The sequence below is a fragment of the Talpa occidentalis genome, unplaced genomic scaffold, assembly GCF_014898055.3.
Source record: "Talpa occidentalis isolate TD23 unplaced genomic scaffold, MPIMG_talOcc4v2.1 talOcc4.3, whole genome shotgun sequence".
NCBI classification, from domain to species: Eukaryota; Metazoa; Chordata; class Mammalia; order Eulipotyphla; family Talpidae; genus Talpa; species Talpa occidentalis.
In genome coordinates, this window is record NW_023603184.1 from 34,149,174 (window position 1) to 34,169,532 (window position 20,359).

A 20,359-nucleotide genomic window follows, 5' to 3' on the forward strand; every position below is an offset into this window, starting at 1 on the left:
TAGCTGTAATTAAAACAAAAAGACTCCCAATTGAATAGGGAAAAAAAAATTGCACACCATATATCTGACAAGGGGCCAATTTCGAGGACATATAAATAAGTCATACAACTAAATAGAAAGAAAACATCCCAATGAAAAAGTGATCAGAAGAGCTAAATGAACAGTTCTCAAAAGAAGACAAACAGATGGCCAAGAAGCACATGAAAAAATGTTATCACCTTTATGAGGGAATTGCAAATCCAAACCCCAATGAGACACCACCTCACACCTGTGAGAATGTTCCATATTATAAACCAGAGACATTCTGCAGGGGGGAGAAGGGAGTAGGATCAAAACAGGAGTGGGAAGAGCATAAGGGACCATGAAGATGGTTCACAGGCGAATGGTGGTAGGAATCTCACAGGGACTATAACCTAGATGAAAATGTGTACATTGTACAAAAATGAAAAATGATGTAAAAAATATATATAATAAAATATAATAAAAAAGAGAGTGTTCAATATTTTAAAAAAGACCAAAAACAACAAATGCTAGGAGGAATTGGAGGAAAAGAAACTCTTTTACACTTTCAGTGGGAATATAAACTGGTCCAGCCCCTATGGAAAGCAGTATGAAGTTTTTTCAGAAGATTAAAATATTAATATATTACCCAGCAATTACATTCCTAGGTATGTACCCAAAGAACATGTACCCAAAGACACTAATGTGAAGAAAAACTCACACTGCTGTGTTCATTGTAGCATTATTTATAATAGCCAAACTATGGAAACAACCTAATTGCTCTTTAAAAGACAAGTGGCTCAATAAGATGTGGTAAATATACACAATGGACTATTGCTCAGCAATCAAAAATGATAAACTCATGCCATTTGTGGCAGCATGGCTGGAGCTGGGGGAAGATAATGCTAAGCAAAATAAGTCAGAAGGAGAAATATCAATTGATGTCACTTATGTGTGGTATGTAGAGAAATCACACAAAGGGGGAGCAGAAATCAAACATTTTACAAAAATGAACAACAATATAAAAATATGTAAATAAGTAATAGTCAAAAAAAAAAAAATCACACAAAGGATCAAATAAAGCCAAACTCAAAACTTGCCCTTGAAAGTAGAATATAAAGCTGAGAGAATCAGAGGGGGAAAAAAAAGGGAGGAGGAGGCACAAGATGGGAAGGGAGCAGACTGGACTGTGGTGGTGGATTATGGATGCTTAGGTAGTGGGGGTGCCAGATAAAAACTCTGGAAGTGGAAAATTCTATACTTCTAATATACAAGGTAAACCGACATTACTTAAATTAAAAATAAATTATGTTAAATAAATAAATAAATAAAATCATCTAATCCAAGGGATGAAATAACTTTCCATTTATTTAGATCATCTTCTGTGTTCTTTACTAGAGCTCATTTTTCTTACCGTGGAGGTCTTATAAATGCTGGATTTATTTCTACATACTTTATAATTTTTGTTGCTACTGTGAATTGTAACTTATTTTTAAAATTTATTTTCTGGTTGGTTATTACTGGTAGAGAAATTTGATATATATATATTTTTTTTTGTTGTGCTACTATCTAAGAAACTTCAAACTTTACTACTTCTAACAGTGTGTTGATTAAGGATTTTTGTTTTTTCTTGGTGGGTAATCATATGAACAGCAAATAGTACAGTTATATATTTTGTCTTCAATTTTTACATCTTTTTCTTATGGTTCTTTTATGACCCTTGTGGTTTTAATTGCATTTTCCAAATGCCTAATGATGTTCAACATCTTTTTCTTCCTTGTTAGCCATTTGTGTATCTTCCTTGAAGACATGCCTTTTTAAGTCCTTTGCCCATTTTTAAATCTTTTGGATCTTGAGTGGCATGTTCTTTATATATTGTGGATATTAGGCCCTAATGAGATAATATGATTTATACTTTCTTCAGTTCCCTGGGTAGTCTTTTTACTACTTTGTTAAAAGTAAGTTAAAAAACACAAAGCTCCCCTGCTTGGTTTTAGTTGTTGTTATTTTTTTTAAAGATTTATTTATTTATACATACAAAAACTGGGGTACAGGCCAGAATTGTGGGGGGTGAGAGGATTCACCAGAGACAGAGGGGGGAACAGAACAGGCAGACTGACCAAAATACACTGCCGAGGGGAGCAGCGGGCGAGTCAGGAGAGGTCTGCTGCACCATGTGGGTAGCTCCCTGGCCAGGGATCAAACTTGTGCTGCAGTGGCTATGGCAAGTTTCATACGTTGTGTCTTACTCCCTTGCACCACTAGGGAGGCCTCTGTTGTTTTAATTAAACATCTACTTGTAACATTCAGTTATAACCTTTGGGCAATTTTCCAGAGTTCAAATAAAATTTATCCTGACAGTACTTTCTATGACTATTTTTGCAATTTTTACAAAGAACTTCTTTGGGATATCTTTAACCTTATCATTTTAATTTTGTTGTCAATTGTTTTGATTTCATTTTTTTTGTCTAAATTATTTTCCTGATTGTACCTTGGGTTTGCTTTGTTAGCTACTCATCCTGCCCCAATTCTCCCTAGCAGCTTAAAAGAGATACCTAAATTTATTTTTTTCCTCTTCTCTGCATTTTAATGAGGTGCTACTAACATACCCTATATGTACCAATCTTATTTAAGAAATATTATATATGGATATGTCTGTGTAACCATAATATAGGTGAGAATATAGAGCATTCTCAGCACATAAAAAGGTTCCCAGTCAACTCCAAATTAACACCCCACCCCACACAAAGGTAAATATTATTTGGCATTCTACGAAATATAAATTAATTTTGATTTTTCTTGAAATTCAAACAAATGAAACCTTACAGTATGTATTTCTTTATGTGTCTAGTTTCATTTACTCAAAATCACTCTGTATATTCATTCATGTGGTGTATATAGTAATAGCTCCTTAATTCTTTTTTTTTTTAAGATTTATTTATTTATCCATACAAGAACCCGGGTATAGGCCAGATGTGCGTGAGGTTGAAAGGATTCACCAGAGACAGAGCCAGGAACAGAACAGGCGGACTGATGAAACACACTGCTGAGGGGAGCAGTAGGTGAGACAGGAGAGGTCTGCTGTACCATGTGGGAGCCTCGCCGGCCGGCAGGCAATGAACTGGCACTGCAGAGGCTGCAGACAACTTCACAGTGGGGCACTCAAGCGCCTGGGTCACCAGGGAGGCCCTAGCTCCTTAATTCTTAATTATTCAATAGTGTTCCAGTGCAAGACTTTCTTGTTTTTATTCATGTATTGTCCATGAAAATTTATATATTTTTTCATTTTTGGCTACTAACAACAAGACTGTTGTCAACTTTCTTCTGCATACTCGCGGTGGATATAAACTCTTGTCTCTATATGGTATATACTCAGGAGTGGAATTATAGTGTTATAGGATGGAAGTCACTTTCCCCTCTTGGGAACCTTCAGGGAGGAAACAGAGTACGGGATCTGCCCTAATGATTCAGAATTCTCCTGGGCACTTAGGCAGCTCCAGAGGCTGCTCCTAGGATCGCCCTGTTCACCTCATTTAAGCTGAAGGAGTGCTGAACTGTGTGCCCTGAGGTCAATGATAAGACTTCTAGATAGAGCAGGAGGACTTGGGAAGTGTGGGGATTCTCCCTCCTGCCTTGGCCTTGATCTGGACTTTGCAGGTTTTATCGAGCACTTTAACTAGGTGACAAGATGCCCAGAGCTTTGTCTCTGCCCATTCTGCAGCCAGGGCATCTGTAGTGGTCTCACCGAGAGTGGAGTGTCCTTACTGGCTCTGACAAATTTGATCTTTTTTCTCAGATGAGCACGTGTTGATTGGATCATTAGAGAGAAAGAGAAAGAGAAGGCACAGGTTCAAGGAAGAAAGAATGACCTGGCATACAGTTGTAGAGACTTGTATTCAATTTTTTAGATGTTGTTTTTAAAATTCAGCTACTATTGTCCAACAATCTGACTCTTAGGGGTAAACCTATAACAGATCCAGCCAAGGCTTGTTCCCATTGGATCTAAGCCGCGATTACAGCGTGAGTCTGCCTGAGAAGAAGATTCTGCTCCTTGCTGAAGGAGACATAAGAGGATTTCCATGGAGTTGGTATTAACCGTTTGGGTGGATATTCTGTGTCTCTGTTGAGTTTGCTTGGAAGATAGTAAGTGGGTAAGGAGAGTAGGGAAGAGGTGATTTTTGGTAAAAAAAGAACTTGGAATCATGGCTGAAATTTAGCCCATTCTCTTGGTTTTTATGGTTTTTCCTTGGCAGCCTCTTCCAAAAAATAGGTCATGTTAGACAATTCCTGGTTATGTGACTTTGTAATCCTGTTTCAGACCCAGTAGTAGATGCCATATTTAGATAAATGAATTTACAAGTTGATGTTGAATCAGGGGAAAAGGCAGAGTAAGATCAAAGTGAGCTTGGTAGTAAACATGATTTTTTCAGAAAAGCTCCCTGACCTGAATGCAGATTCACAGTCACCTGGGGGAGCATTTCCACCTCACATTTGCATGAGAAAATAACAAGATTTTAAACTGACATCAGGGGAGATCAGGGGTTTCGCCTTCTAATGCTGTATGCCCAGGGTCGGGGCGCTCCTAGCACCTGACAGGTTGGGCGCTCCTAGCACCTGACAGGTTACAGGAGACACCTGATTCACACTCACCCTAGTTTCCTGCTGCTTTGGCTCAGTTGAGACCAGTTCAAAGAACATGCGCTGGACACTTACTCTGGCAGGCTTTATCTCATTCGCTGTGCTTAAAGATGAGTCAGATGTCATTCCTGTCCGGGAACATCTCACAGCTATTAAGAAAGTAAATTGAATGTAATTGGTTAAGAGCTATGATGGAGGTAAGTGTGTGAGGATGTCCATGTACTGCAAATCCAGGGCATATTAGATGTTTGAGAATATGTGTATTTGTGTGTGTGTGTGTGTATGTGTGTAGGGGGTTAGGGTGGGTGGGGGTGGATAATGGGGAATATTTGTGAGCAGAAAAGAGTGGTCCTGCGTAATATTTCTCCTATATGGAATCCTGGGGAAAATATGTTGTAATTAGTCAGATAAAGAAGGCATAGAGAACTGCAATATCTTGTATTTGCCTTTGCATTAAGCTAATCACTGATTGGAGGTATTCCTTAGGAATTTCTGACAGTGTTTCCTTTTAAGGGCTATATCTCTTTATGGAGAAACATGGTTTACTTACCATTTTCTCTGAGATCTAGACATGATCATTACAGTTGCACCAATTTCTACTCTGGAAGGGTATGAATTGTAGGGGAGAGATAAGTCTAGCAGACCTGAGCTGAACCTGAAACCTAACACTCTAAGGACCAAACAGTTAACACCTTCCACAAGATGGATGAGAGTTAGAAATGCACCTATCTTAAAGTAGCCTGTGTTCTCAATATTTATTTTTATATCAGCTATTTTGACAATAAGTTACATTTTCCTTTAGAATCAATTTTATGTTAGCTTGATTGAACACTCACTGGCCCAGTGCATGCATTCATTAAATGAATATTTGCTGTGAGTCTATAATGTTCCAAGGACCACACAGGCATGGGGGAATGAAACATGCAATAAGTATAGTATTTGCTCAGAAAACACAGTAATTGAATATTTAAAGTGTAATGGTTGTTCAAAGGAAGTGGTGCTACTCTGTGTAGTAAGCATAGAGAAAGAAAAATAATTTTCCCTCTTCCATTCTCAGGTCTTGGTTGAGACATCCCTTATAATAAAAGCTTAGAGGTTTGGTCATTCTCTATTTCCCCTACCAGAGGGAGCCATATTTACAAATGGAAATTTCCTTATGAATGGAAATTTCTTTCACAAAAGGTATGCTTTTGGGTTTTGGACCTTTTCTGTTGATTCTTCAAAGTAGTTAGCCCAAAATAATCCTCATGCTAAAGACAGGTATTTTGAGCTGTCACATTTTGCAAATATTTGAATAAAGAGACCATGCTGAGCAAATCAGTAGGATTTAAAAAATGCATGGTTTCCTACTTATGTGGCAGAGAAAATAACTGGAATGATAACCTACAGTCAAAGGAGGGAGACAGTGTTTTAATTGTTCATTTTTTATTTCAACAATGAATTAAACTCAAAATTTTTGACTCACAAACCCATCTGATGTCTAAAATTCCATTATCAGATTGCAGAGAGTGTGATGATCTCTTTTTGAGAATCTCCTGGAATTCCTTTAGCTCATACGTTTTTAACTGGGAGTTTAATTGTTTCTTCAATTTGATGTGAATGACACTTTCATTTTTACTGAGTCTAACTGAAATTTAAAATTTCCTTATTTGAATGTAGGCAACCACCCAAAGCAGCATTAGCAGTATCCTTGAAACTACCACTTATAGATAAGAAGTATTTTTATATCACATTGTAGCTGTTGAAGTTATCTCAAACTATTACTGAAGCTCAGGCTACTTTGAAATCTGGTAGTTATTGACCCTGCCAGAACAATTTAAAATTTAAAGTACAAAAAAAGAACTGTATTATAATACTCCATAATTGTTTTTCACTTATTTTGATAAACCTATTTGCTATTAATGATTTCATTGGAAATGCTATACTTTGTAGTTGATGTATTTAAAATATTGTTTTGAAGAACCTTTCCAGACAGATAAAGTGTTAATAGTCCAAACCTCATATAGGACCTTAAACCTTAGAATTTACAGTAAATTTCTGTCCCCTTTTTGGGAATATTCCATGAAATTTTACTATTGCTCCAAAATTCTTGCAAATCTACCTAAAACTGTTAGAAGGCTTTTAATTCAACTACACCGTGTGATCAAATAGTTTTTATTTATTTAACCAATAATTTATTGAATAAAGCTCTGGGCTATGTCAATTAAGAACATAAAGTGAAAAAGACATAGACAGTTTTTAAAGGAGTTTTTAATCTCTGGCAGTATAGAAAGAATGCAAGACAGTGAGAGAAAATGGGTTGGAGTTGACAGTGTAGTGCTGTTTCCTTTGAACAGAGAAAAATAGTCAAACTGGTGGTTTAAATGGATACCCATTGGTTACCATAATGGTCTTGCTACTTGGGAAGTTCAATGCCCATTAAAATTATTTTGGATCTCCTGCTGAAGGTGGGGATTGGATTGCACATGAGATAATGGTACACTCTCCAGTTAACATTGGTTTCACAACTCCTTAAAACAGGTTATTCTCTCTAACAAAAATGTAATGTCTGCAAGGTACTTTGGCTCTATTTGATTTCTATTTCCTTAAGTGAGTACCTTTTAGAGGAAAGACATCAGATTCACTTTTACATCCAAAGAATTAACAAAACCACCATCAAGAGATGGGGGAAGTATGACAAGAGTAGTCAAGAGTAGTAGAGGTCTCAAGGGTTTTAGATGATAATCAAGTGAAATTAAATGGTGAGACTTCATAAAGGAATTGAATCTACTTTTCCATTATTAAAAGTATAATATACACAATAAAAGATGATTCTTTTGATCTACAATTCCCTTGCCAGAAGACTCTAGAAATGAATATACCATCTTATCAATTATTGTTTTTCAGCATTGGAATTGTTCCAACTAAAGAGCATGGTAATGTTCTAAAAACCTTCTTTTTTTTAATTAAATATTTTATTTTATATAATTCTTACATCTTTTTCATCTTTGCACAATGTATGCATTTTCATTTCGGTTATATTCCCCATACACTTGCACCCCCTCTTATTCTAAAAACCTTCTTAAGGGGGTTCCTTAAGTGACTGGTAGCGATTGGCTGTGATTCATAAGTCATCTAACATTGAACTCTCATTTTATAGATTATGCACACCCACATTTAGCCTACAGTGATTTCTTTTCTGAAAGGAGAAACAAAGTATGAGCCAGACCAATCAGACACAGGTGACAGAATTCCTCCTCCTGGGACTCTCAGATGACCCCTACACCCAGCAGCTGCTGTTCATCTTGTTCTTGGGTGTCTACCTGGTCACAGTGCTTGGGAATCTGCTTCTCATGACTCTTGTGCAGATGGACTCCCGGCTTCACACACCCATGTATTTCTTCCTCTGCAACTTATCTCTGGCTGACCTCTGTTTCTCTACCAACATCGTTCCTCAGGCCCTAGCCCACCTGCTCTCCAGGAGGAAGGTAATTTCCTTCCCACGTTGTGCAGCTCAGCTTCTGCTCTTCCTCATTTTTGGGTGCACTCAGTGTGCCCTTCTGGCAGTGATGTCCTATGACCGGTATGTGGCCATCTGCAAGCCCTTGCAGTACCCCAGCATCATGACTTGGAGGGTGTGCGTCCAGCTGGCTGCAGGGTCATGGGCCAGTGGCATGCTGGTGTCTGTGGTGGATACCACCTTCACGCTGAGACTGCCCTACCGAGGCAGCAACAGTATCTCCCATTTCTTTTGTGAGGCCCCTGCACTGTTGACCCTGGCGTCGACAGACATCCACACTACAGAGATGGTTATTTTCCTCATGGGGGTTGTGATTCTCCTCATACCTGTTTCCCTAATTCTGGTATCCTATGGCCACATCATAGTGACTGTGATCAGGATGAAATCGGCTGCAGGGAGACTCAAGGCGTTCTCTACCTGTGGTTCCCACCTTATCGTGGTCATCCTCTTTTATGGGTCAGGAATTGTCACCTACATGACACCAAAATCCTCCAAAGAACAGGAAAAACTTGTGTCCGTGTTCTATGCAATGGTGACCCCCATGCTTAACCCCCTCATATACAGTCTGAAGAACAAAGATGTGAAGGGAGCTCTGAGGAAAGTAACCACAAAGAATTTCCCATGCAGGCTTGGAAGCTTGCACCGGCGGTGATTCCCTCCTGGCTCTCCCTTCGAAGACTGAGGAGCTCCCTCAGCAAGACTGGAGTATGGTCAGATCTCATTCTTGGCTTTATTGTGGATCCATTCTCCACCTCTCATCCATCACTCCTTTGTGTAAGGAGAAGGACAGCAGCTGTTGAAGATAATTCCTGGAATTCAATTCAGTAATTGAAGGGGGCTCTGCCTCCTTCTGCTTGGTCCTTTGATACCTAAGAGTTAAGATATACCCTGAGAAATGTTTATATTTTATAAGCCCTGCAACCTGTAAAATCTATCTTTTTTTTTAATCACGCTATCTACCCCTGATCCTAACCAACTTCATTATTTCTGTTCGAATCAATGAATTTCTTTTTATTATCAAATAATAAAAGATGTGTAAGCATTCTATAATCACTTACTGTGAGCTAGATGCTACCTGTGTGTTTCCTTTTGAAATGGGGCAAACCTGGGGGCCTGGGGATTACCCCTTTGATTACCCATGTACTTGTCAATGCAGGACACGGAGAGAAGACCAACATTAAAAGGATTCACTTACATCAGAAAGAGAGAGATCGTGCCAGAGAGCGTGAGAGTGCAATGGAGAGGCAGGGGAGGGAATGGTGACAGGTAAGCACTGTGGCAGGAGGCCCTGAGGCAGGAGCTGAGTCCAAGTTTCTGCTCTCAAACTTTATGTCCCTCATCTGTCTTCCAGGTGCCTGAATACTATGTTTATTCATTCCTCTGATAATGGACATTGGGTTGTGTCCACCTTTAAGCTATTGTGAATAATGTTGCTATGAACATTCATGTACAAGTTTTTATTTCAAAACTTATTTTCAATTCTCTTGGGTATATACACAAGAATGCAAACGCAGGTCATGTGGTAATTCTCTACTTACCTTGCTTAGGAACTACCAAGGTGTTCTTCATAGTGGCAACACCATTTTACAATTTCAGTAGCAATGTATGGATGTTCAGTGATTCTATATCCTGATCAATATTTGCTCTTTTCCCTTTCTTTCTTTGCTTTCCATTTTCTTTCTCCTTTCTTTCTTTCCACTTAAAATTGTGGATATCCTTGTGGGTATCAGTGGTATCTCACTGTGGTTTTAATTTGTATTTCCTAGTGTCTAAGGATGCCCAGTGTCTTTCCTGTGCTTGTTAGCCATTTGTGTATATCTTTGAAGACATGCCTGTGCAAGTCCTTTGCCCATTTAAAAATTTTTGGTTCTCGAGTGACATGTTCTTTATATATTCTGGGTACTAGGCCCTCATCAGCTGACATAATTTAAATATTTTCTTCAGTTCCTTGGGTAGTCTTTTTACTACTTTGTTAAGAATAAGTTAAAAAACACAAAACTCTCCTACTTGGCTTTCGTTGTCTTTTTTCCGTTTATTAAACATCCATGTGCAATATTCAGCTGTAAACTTTGGATTGTTTTCCAGAGTTCGTGTAAGGTTTATTCTGACAGTATTTTCTATGCTTTCTTTGGAGCGAGTATTTCTTTGGAGCAATGGCCCCTTGGATTCTTCTCCTTCACTATTTGCTCTCTTAACCATCATTTTTGACAGAGTTTGGTTATTTTAGCAATCTTTACAAAGAACTAGTTTGGGATATTGTTAATCTTACCATACTTGTATTTTGTTGTCTTTCATTGATTGCTTCTTTTATCTTTTTATTTCCCTGTTTGTACTTTGGATTTGCTCTGTTTCTTTGCTCTTCCCACCGCATCCCAGTAGCTTAAACTAAATGCTGAACTTTATTTTCTCTCTTGTTCTATTTCAATGAGGTATATGCACCAATCTTAAGTTCAAGGTATATGATATGAGTATCCCTCTATGTAACCATGATGCAGATGAGAACGTAGAGCATTCTCAGCACATCAGAAAATTCCCAGTCAACTCTAAATTAACATCCCTTGAGGGTAACTATTATTTGAAATTCTAGAGATACATAAATTCATTGCTTTTTCTTGAACTTCAAATAAATGGAATCCTACAGTATGTATTTCTTTTTGTGTCTGGTTTCATTTACTAAACACTGTTGGGGTTTAGATGTTGGGATTTGGTGAGTGGGGTCCTTGGGTCCCTCTGAGAAAGATTTTGAAAGAGTATCCTGCTCAGTGGCACAGGCAAGTTTGCTAAGGATAAAGACTTTTGCATAGTGCAAACTGGTCAAACCATTATGGAAGCCTGTGTGGAGATTCCTCAACCTACTAAAGACAGAGATTCTATATGATCCAGCAATTCCACTCCTAGATATTTACCCAAAGGACACAGAAACATTAATTCCAAAGAGCACCTGCACCCCTATGTTTATTGCAGCACTATTTACAATAGCTAAGCTTTGGAAACAACTTAAATGCCCCAAAATAGATGACTGGATCAAGAAGATGTGGTACATATACACCATGGAATATTACTCAGCATTCAAAAAAGATAAATACATGTAATTTGCAGCAACATGGATGGAGCTGGACGGGATCATGCTCAGCGAAATAAGCCAGAAAGAAAAAGAAAAATACCAGATGGTCTCACTCATAGCAGGAATCTAAAAAACCTAAATAAGGGACCAGGAAGAAGAATAACTATAAGAAAGAAAAAATCAAAATCAACAAATAACTATGAACCAGAGACACACTATGGAGGGGGGCCAGGAAAGGAGGGTTTGGGGTCAAAATAAGGGGGTTGCAATTGTATGGGGAATATAAAAATAAAATTAAAAAAAAAAAAGAAAAAAAGGCTTTTGCACAGACAAAACAGGCAAAGACTGCATTTGCAAAATTTAGGTTTATTAGAAAAAAGGAAAAAAGTAGTACCTGCATAAACACAAGAGGACAGTGAGTTACATCTTTAAAATGTTGTTTTCTGTCCTTTACCTTGGAATCACTTGGGAACATTCAGAGAGGAAACAGAGCACAGGATCCACCCTAATGATTCAGAATTCTCCTGGGCACTTAGGCAGCTCCAGAGGCTGCTCTTAGGATCCCCCTGTTCACCTCATTTAAGCCAAAGGATTGCTGAACTGTGTGCCCTGAGGTCAATGATAAGACTTCTAGATAGAGCAGGAGGACTTGGGAAGCGTGGGGATTCTCCCTCCTGCCTTGGTCTTGATCTGGACTTTGCAGGTTTTATCGAGCACTTTAATTAGGTGACAAGATGCCCAGAGCTTTGTCTCTGCCCATTCTGCAGCCAGGGCATCTGTAGTGGTCTCACCGAGAGTGGAGTGTCCTTACTGGCTCTGACAAATTTGATCTTTTTTTCTCAGATGAGCACATGTTGATTGGATTATTAGAGAGAAAGAAAAAGAGAAGGCACAGGTTCAAGGAAGAAAGAATGACCTGGCATACAGTAGTAGTGATTGTATTCAATTTTTCAGATGTTGTTTTTAAAATTCAGCTACTATTGTCCAACAATCTGACTCTTAGGGGTAAACCTATAACAGATCCAGCCAAGGCTTGTTCCCATTGGATCTAAAGCCGCGATTACAGCATGAGTCTGCCTGAGAAGAAGATTCTGCTCCTTGCTGAAGGAGACATAACAGGGTTTCCATGGAGTTGATATTAATCGTTTGGGTGGATATTCTGTGTCTCTGTTGAGTTTGCTTGAAAGGCAGTAAGTGGGCATGGAGAGTAGGGAAGAGGTGATTTTTGGCAAAAAAGAACTTGGAATCATGGTTGAAATTTCTCTTAGTTTTTATGGTTTTCCTTGGTAGCCTCTTCCAAAAAATATATCACATTACACAATTCCTGGTTATGTGACTTTGTAATCCTGTTTCAGACCCAGCAGTAGATGCCATATTTAGATAAATGAATTTACAAGTTGATGTTGAATCAGGGGAAAAGGCAGAGTAAGATCAAAGTGAGCTTGGTAGTAAACATGATTTTTTCAGAAAAGCTCCCTGACCTGAATGCAGATTCACAGTCACCTGGGGGAGCATTTCCACCTCACATTTGCATGAGAAAATAACAAGATTTTAAACTGACATCAGGGGAGAGCAGGGGTGTTGCCTTCTAATGCTGTATGCCCAGGGTCGGGGTGCTCCTAGCAACTGACAGGTCACAGGTAACCCCTGATTCACACTCACCCCTAGTCTCCTGCTCTCAGTTGAGAAGAACAAAGAATATGTGCTGGACACTTACTCTGGCAGGTTTTATCTCATTCACTGTGCAAAAAGATGAGTCAGATGTCACTTCTGTCCGGGAACATCTTACACCTATTAAGAAAGAAAGTAAATTGAATGTAATTGGTTAAGAGCTATGATGGAGGTAAGTATGTGATTCTGTCGATGTGCTTGCACACCCAGGTCAAATTAGGTGTTTGAGAATGTGTGTGTGTGTGTGTGTGTGTGTAAGGGGGTGGGGTGGGTGGGAGCAGATGATGGGGAAAATGTGTGAGCAGAGAAGAGTGTTCCTGAATAATATTTCACCTATATGCAATCCTGGAAATAATCCTGTTGTCATTGGTCAGACAAAGAAGGCATAGAAACAGCAACATCTTGTATTTACCTTTGCATTAAGCTAATCACTGAAACATGCAATAGGTTTAGTATAATATTTGCTCAGAAGACACAGTAATTGAATATTTAAAGTGTAATGGATGTTCAATGGAAGTGGCTGTAGTCTATGTAATAAGCATAGGAGAAGAAAAATAATTTTTCCTTTACCATCCTTTGGTCTTGGCTTAGGCACCCCCATAATAAAAGATTAACAAGAGAAAAACAAAGCTTTCTCTCCTGTATACAGGAGAGAAACCAAATAGCCCAAGGCCACCCCCTTAATAACATCTTAAAACTAAAAGACTTGGGGGTGGGGTAGAAGGAAATTAAGGGAAGTTATCTGAAAAGTCACAGTAAATAATGTTATGATGGTTATGCAGATGGGATTTGCTATCTCCTCCACTGATAAGCATTTTTAGAGATTTTAGCCTCTACTTTCTCTGACAGAGAGAGACACAAAAGGTTGTATCTTTCACAAAAGGTTGTATCTTTGTGGTTTTTAGAACTTTTCTGCTTCTCTTCAAAGTAATCAGCCCAAAATAATCCTCATGTCAAAAACAGACATTTGAGATGTCAAATTTTGCTCTGCTCTCTGGGCATTCATTTTAATAGTCTGTGCTGAGCAAACCCCAGTGGGATCTAAAAATGCAGGGTCTCCTATTCATGTGGCAGGGAAAATAACTGGGCTAAGGGGAGGTCATAGGTAAGGCAGCCAAGGTGATCCTTAAGCAGAAATGAGATTCTTCATATTAATGTTTTAATTGTTCATTTTTTTATTTCAACAATGAATTGAACTCTCAAAATTTTGACTTGCAAGCCCATCCAGATAGTTCAGATGCCATTATCAGATGGAATCTACCAGGAATTCCTTTAGCTCCTGTGTTTTATCTTAGATTTCAATTGGTTCTTTAATTTAGATTCACACTAATTCATTTTTACTGAGTCTAACTGAAATTTAAATTTGCCTTCTTATTTGAATGTAGCCAGTCACTCAAAGCAGCATTAGCAGTATCCATGACTTTATCACCAATATATCAGAAGTATTTTTATATCATATTGTTGTTGAAGCTCAGTTTTGAAATCAAGTGGCTATTAGCCCTGCTGCAACAACTGCATGTTTAATGTGTCAAAAATGAGTGTTATAATACTCTGCATTTGTTTTTTAAAATTATTTTGATAATTGAAAATGCTATACTTTGTAGTTGATGTATTTAAAATATTGTTATGAAATACCTTTCCAGACAGATAAAGGGTTGCTAGACCAAATATTGTATAGGACCTTAAATCTTAGAATTTAAATTGAAATTTCTTTCCCTACTTTTTGAGAATTGCTCCATAAAATATTATCATTGCTTCCAAATTCTTGTAAATCTACCTAGGGATACTGGAAGGTTTCTAAAACAACTCAAGTAAATTATGTGATCAAATTGTTTTATTTATTTAATCAATGATAATTTATTGAATAAGGCTCAGCTATGTCAAATTAAGCACATAAAATGAAAAATGCAAACACAGTTTTCAAAGGACTTTTTAATCCCTGAGCAGTGTAGACAGAATGCAAAGCAGTGAGAGACACTGGGTAGGAACTGGCAGAATAGTGCTGTGTCATTTGAACAGAGAAATGTAGTCAAGCTGGTGGCTTACATGGATAGTAGATTGTCATGATGGGCCTGCTATTTGGAAGTTCACTGTCCATCAAGATTGATATTTGGGAGTTCCAGCTGCTAAAGAGATAGTGGTGCACACCCCACTTAACCTTGAAATCCCAGCTCCTCAAAATAAGTTCTTTTCTCTAAAAAATGTCAGTTCTGAAAGGTATTTTGCCTCTTCTTGATTTATATTACTTTAGTGAGTGCCTTTCAGAGAGGACACATCAGGTTCACTTTTACATCCAAAGAATTTTAAAAAAACCACACACCATCATGAGATGGGGGAGGTATGGCAAGAGTAGTCAAGAGTAGTAGAGGTCTCAAGGGTTTTAGATGATAATCAAGTGAAATTAAAAGGTGAGAGTTCATAAAAGAATTGAATCTACTTTTCCATTATTAAAAGTATAATATACACAATAAAAGATGATTCTTTTGATCTACAATTCCCTTGCCAGAAGACTCTAGAAATGAATATACCATCTTATCAATTATTGTTTTTCAGCATTGGAATTGTTCCAACTAAAGAGCATGGTAATGTTCTAAAAACCTTCTTTTTTTAATTAAATATTTTATTTTATATAATTCTTACATCTTTTTCATCTTTGCACAATGTATGCATTTTCATTTTGGTTATATTCCCCATACAATTGCACCCCCTCTTATTCTAAAAACCTTCTTAAGAGGGTTCCTTAAGTGACTGGTAGTGATGGGCTGTGATTTGTAAGTCATCTAACATTGAACTCTCATTTTATAGGTTATACACACCCACCTTTAGCCTACAGTGATTTCTTTTCTGAAAGGAGAGACAAAGTATGAGCCAGACCAATCAGACACAGGTGACAGAATTCCTCCTCCTGGGACTCTCAGATGACCCCTACACCCAGCAGCTGCTGTTCATCTTGTTCTTGGGTGTCTACCTGGTCACAGTGCTTGGGAATCTGCTTCTCATGACTCTTGTGCAGATGGACTCCCGGCTTCACACACCCATGTATTTCTTCCTCTGTAACTTATCTCTGGCTGACCTCTGTTTCTCTACCAACATCGTTCCTCAGGCCCTAGCCCACCTGCTCTCCAGGAGGAAGGTAATTTCCTTCCCACGTTGTGCAGCTCAGCTTCTGCTCTTCCTCATTTTTGGGTGCACTCAGTGTGCCCTTCTGGCAGTGATGTCCTATGACCGGTATGTGGCCATCTGCAAGCCCTTGCAGTACCCCAGCATCATGACTTGGAGGGTGTGCGTCCAGCTGGCTGCAGGGTCATGGGCCAGTGGCATGCTGGTGTCCGTGGTGGACACCACCTTCACACTGAGACTGCCCTACCGAGGCAGCAACAGTATCTCCCATTTCTTTTGTGAGGCCCCTGCACTGTTGACCCTGGCGTCGACAGACATCCACACCACAGAGATGGTTATTTTCCTCATGGGGGTTGTGATTCTCCTCATACCTGTTTCCCTAATCCTGGTATCCTATGGCCACATCATAGTGACTGTGATCAGGATGAAATCAGCTGCAGGGAGACTCAAGGCGTTCTCTACCTGTGGTTCCCACCTTATTGTGGTCATCCTCTTTTATGGGTCTGCAATTGTTACCTATATGACACCAAAATCATCCAAAGAACAGGAAAAACTTGTGTCCGTCTTCTATGCAATGGTGACCCCTATGCTTAACCCCCTCATATACAGCCTCAGGAATAAGGATGTGAAGGGAGCTCTGAGGAAAGTAACCACAAAGAATTTCCCATGCAGGCTTGGAAGCTTGCACCGGCAGTGATTCCCTCCTGGCTCTCCCTTCGAAGACTGAGGAGCTCCCTCAGCAAGACTGGAGTATGGTCAGATCTCATTCTTGGCCTTATTGTGGATCCATCCTCCACCTCTCATCCATCACTCCTTTGTGTAAGGAGGACAGCAGCTGTTGAAGATAATTCCTGGAATTCAATTCAGTAATTGAAGGGGGGTCTGCTTCCTTGTGCTTGGTCCTTTGATACCTAAGAGTTAAGATATACCCTGAGAAATGTTTATATTTTATAAGCCCTGCAACCTGTAAAATCTATCTTTTTTTTAATCATTATATCTACCTATCTACCCTTGATCCTAACCAACTTCATTATTTCTTTTAGAATCAATTAATTTCTTTTCATTATCAAGTAATTAAAAATGTGTAAGCATTCAGTAATCACTTACTGTGAGCTAGATTCTACGTGTGTGTTGCCTTATGAAATGGGGCAAACCTGGAGGACTGGAGATTACCCAGTTTGAGTCCCTACCCATATGCTTAACTATCTGGGACCCATAGTCAGAAACAAACAAAAAAAATAGGATTTATTTACATTGGGAATATAAAGGAGGTGGGAGGGAAAGAGAGAAAGAGGGACAGAGTTGGGAGGAGGGTGGAAAGAGAGGGCTGTGCATGGAGGAGGAGACAAGAGAGCAGGAGAGAGAAATTTTTATTGGGTGAGTTCTGTAGCAAGAACTGAGTCCAAGGCCCTGCTCTCAGCCATTCATGCTTGCCTGCCCCACACTCCCCTGCAACATTGCAGTGCCATGAAGCCATGGCCATGCAGGATGATCATACTGGCACCAGCTGAGCAGACAGCAGGTATATGTGGAAGCCAGAAGAAAATAGGAGAGAACCAGATATGCTATATGTGTATTGAAATTCTAACTTGACTACTGGGTTTTGCAGCTCATTCCCAGCAGCACCCCATTCAGGAAGTCAAGTTAATTGCATGCAAGGACTTGTAATACTTGATGGCATGGACAGTGGGGTCTGGTAATATGGCAGGGGCTGGAAAAAATAAAACTTGACCTTCACTATGAGCTTCCCTCTTGGCTCAGTTTGAACCTCACTGTTACCTCTTAACAATTTCTCCCTACTCCCCCATTTTAATTTTTTATCACCAGTCCTTTGGTGATGAAAGCCTCAGAAGACAGTTTCATGTGGGGTTTCAGTATATTCCAAGGGAATAGCAATAAGTCGTGAAGCATTGTCCATGACTAAATCTTCTATAAAATATTCAATCATTTCAAGGCAAAAAAACAAACCCTGAAAAGCCAGAAGACATTAGTCAAGTAGCAAAAAGATATCAGAGAAACTCATATTATGTTGCCTTTCTGGAGTCTTTGTTCCATGAGAATTCATGTATTTCTTATTTGGGATATTGAGTTCATCCTGGTATCTCAATGGCAGGCAGAGTTAGAGTTCTTTACAGGGTTTGTGGAAAGAACATGCTTTTTTATTCTGATAATCATCAATAAATTATTGTGAATAGTTTATACAAAGCTATGATACTCATGTTCCAATTCTTTTTTTATGGATTAGTCAAGAGTTGGACTATGTTCACCAGACAAAATTATAGAGGGACTGCTACACTGACTGGATGATAAGCAAGCTGAACGATTCCTTCACACCCTTTCTTTCAAGCAACGCTCATGTCCAAGGCAGGTAATTTGAAATGAAGTTTGCGGGTCAGAGTAGAGTGGTCTTCCAGATGAGACACAGAGCAATAAGAGTAGGAGAGGAAGAACTCCTCAAAACATCCATGTTCCATATAGCCCTGGGAAGTTTTAAGTATCTTTTTATTCTTTCTCTTTCTCACTGGAATATAAATTCTATGAGGCGAGAAATGTGTGCTTGTTCACCAAGGTGTCTTCTTATCTTACCACATGTGAGGGCTAAATAAAAATTCGTTGAAATTTTGATTTCAAACTTAAAATTAGTTGAAAAAATGAGTGAGAAATGAAACAAAGTTCTAATGTTTATACTATGTTAATTAATTTCCCTCATAAACAAAAGGATTTTTGCAAGTTCCAGGTAGAGTTTTGGGATAAACAGAAGAAAGTAAAGCAGAAGATTATAAAATGGAATGGATAAAGAATTTCAAGAAAGGTTAAACCAAACAACAAAACAGGCATATTGCAGCAACATTATCAACCTTCCAATAGGTTCCTAATATATGTAAACTGGCAATATCCCCAGATTCATTGCTACCACAGCCCCATAGAGTAGGGGGCCCATGTAGTTCTTTCTTTCACCACACCTGCTCTTCTATTCAGAAAATAGAAAGCCCAAACCCCAGTGGATATACTCATGGAAAGAGTCAAGATAAAAATCCATATGCAAAATTTGCTTTTTTCCTTTTGTCTTTGCATTCTACCCTTTCAGCTTCCATCTAAGTCAGTCATAGTTTCTGAGGCCCGAGGGCCCGGTGGATGACCCGCTTCAGTGCAGACTTCACTTCACTGTTCCTTAAGCTGTAGATGATGGGGTTCAGCATGGGTGTCACTACAGTGTAGGAGAGTGACAGCAACTTCTTGCCTTCAGGAGAGGTGCTGGACCTGGGTCGGAAGTATGTAAGGATGGCAGTGCTATAAAAAAGGGAGACCACCAGGAGGTGAGAGGAACAGGTGGAGAAGGCCTTGTGTTTCCCCTCAGTTGAGGGCATCCTGAAGATGGTGGAGAGGATGCTGATATAGGATCCCAGGATCAGCAAAAAAGGGAATAGGATGAATAGAACAGTGGCTGTCAGAGCCTCCAGTTCAAATAGAGAGGTATCAGCGCAGACCAGGGCAATGATAGGGGGGCTGTCACAGAAGAAGTGGTTTATCCTGTTGGCACCACAAAAAGGAAAGCTGAAAATCCATGTGGTTTGCACAGTGGCCACTGGAAACCCTGAAAACCAAGAGGCAGCTGCTAGCTGGGCACAGGCCTTGCGGTCCATGATGACCGGATAACGCAAAGGGTCACAGATGGCCACATAGCGGTCATATGCCATTGTGGCCAGGAGGCAACACTCAGCAGCCCCAAAGAAGAAGAAGAAATACATTTGAGTGGCACAACCAAGGAAGGAGATGGTTGCATCTTGTATGATCAAGGTCCCCAGCATCTTAGGCACAATGACCAAGTTGAAACCTATCTCCAGGAAGGACAAGTTCCTGAGGAAGAAGTACATAGGACTTTGTAGGGCAGAGTCAACTGTAGTTATCAGGATAATGAGGACATTGCCCATTAGGGTAACCAGGTAAATGGTCAAAAAAAGGAAAAACAGTAGGGCTTGTAGTTCAGAGGACAAGGCTGAGAAGCTCTCAAGAACAAACTCATTGACAATTGTCCAGTTTCCCCACATCATTCTTCTACCCAGGATTTTATTAGGCAGAAGTGTTCATATATTATTTAGATCTCTATTATACATTTAGGAAGGGAGACTTCTATGGCTGCATTCTCTACCTTTCTTGTTGTGGTTACTGAAGATCTGACTTTCCAAGATGTGAAGAGCAAGATACTATTGAATTCACAATTTTTTGTAGACTGCTGGTTTTTTTTTTCCAGACTGAACAAAAGCAAACCGTATATATCCATACATCTCCTGAATTTTTCTTGCATTATACAGTATTGTCAAAACCACAACTTCACTTCTGTGTTCCTCCCAATCTCTCCACAGTCA

General features: G+C 39.2%; 3 protein-coding genes across 3 annotated transcripts; 2 read left to right on the forward strand and 1 right to left on the reverse strand.

The window, feature by feature from the left end:
- Positions 1–7,835: 7,835 nt before the first annotated feature.
- Positions 7,836–8,789, forward strand: LOC119254957 (olfactory receptor 2D2-like). The gene has a single exon (XM_037521985.1). It carries the CDS (start codon positions 7,836–7,838, stop codon positions 8,787–8,789), a length of 954 nt encoding a protein of 317 aa, XP_037377882.1.
- A 6,946-nt stretch (positions 8,790–15,735) lies between these two features.
- On the forward strand, positions 15,736–16,689 carry LOC119254958 (olfactory receptor 2D2). Its single transcript, XM_037521986.1, has one exon. The coding sequence runs from the start codon at positions 15,736–15,738 to the stop codon at positions 16,687–16,689; it is 954 nt and encodes a 317-aa protein (XP_037377883.1).
- Positions 16,690–19,072: 2,383 nt separating this feature from the next.
- Positions 19,073–20,061, reverse strand: LOC119254599 (olfactory receptor 10A4). Its single transcript, XM_037521702.2, has one exon. It carries the CDS (start codon positions 20,042–20,044, stop codon positions 19,097–19,099), a length of 948 nt encoding a protein of 315 aa, XP_037377599.1. The 5' UTR covers positions 20,045–20,061; the 3' UTR covers positions 19,073–19,096.
- Between the last annotated feature and the right edge of the window lie 298 nt (positions 20,062–20,359).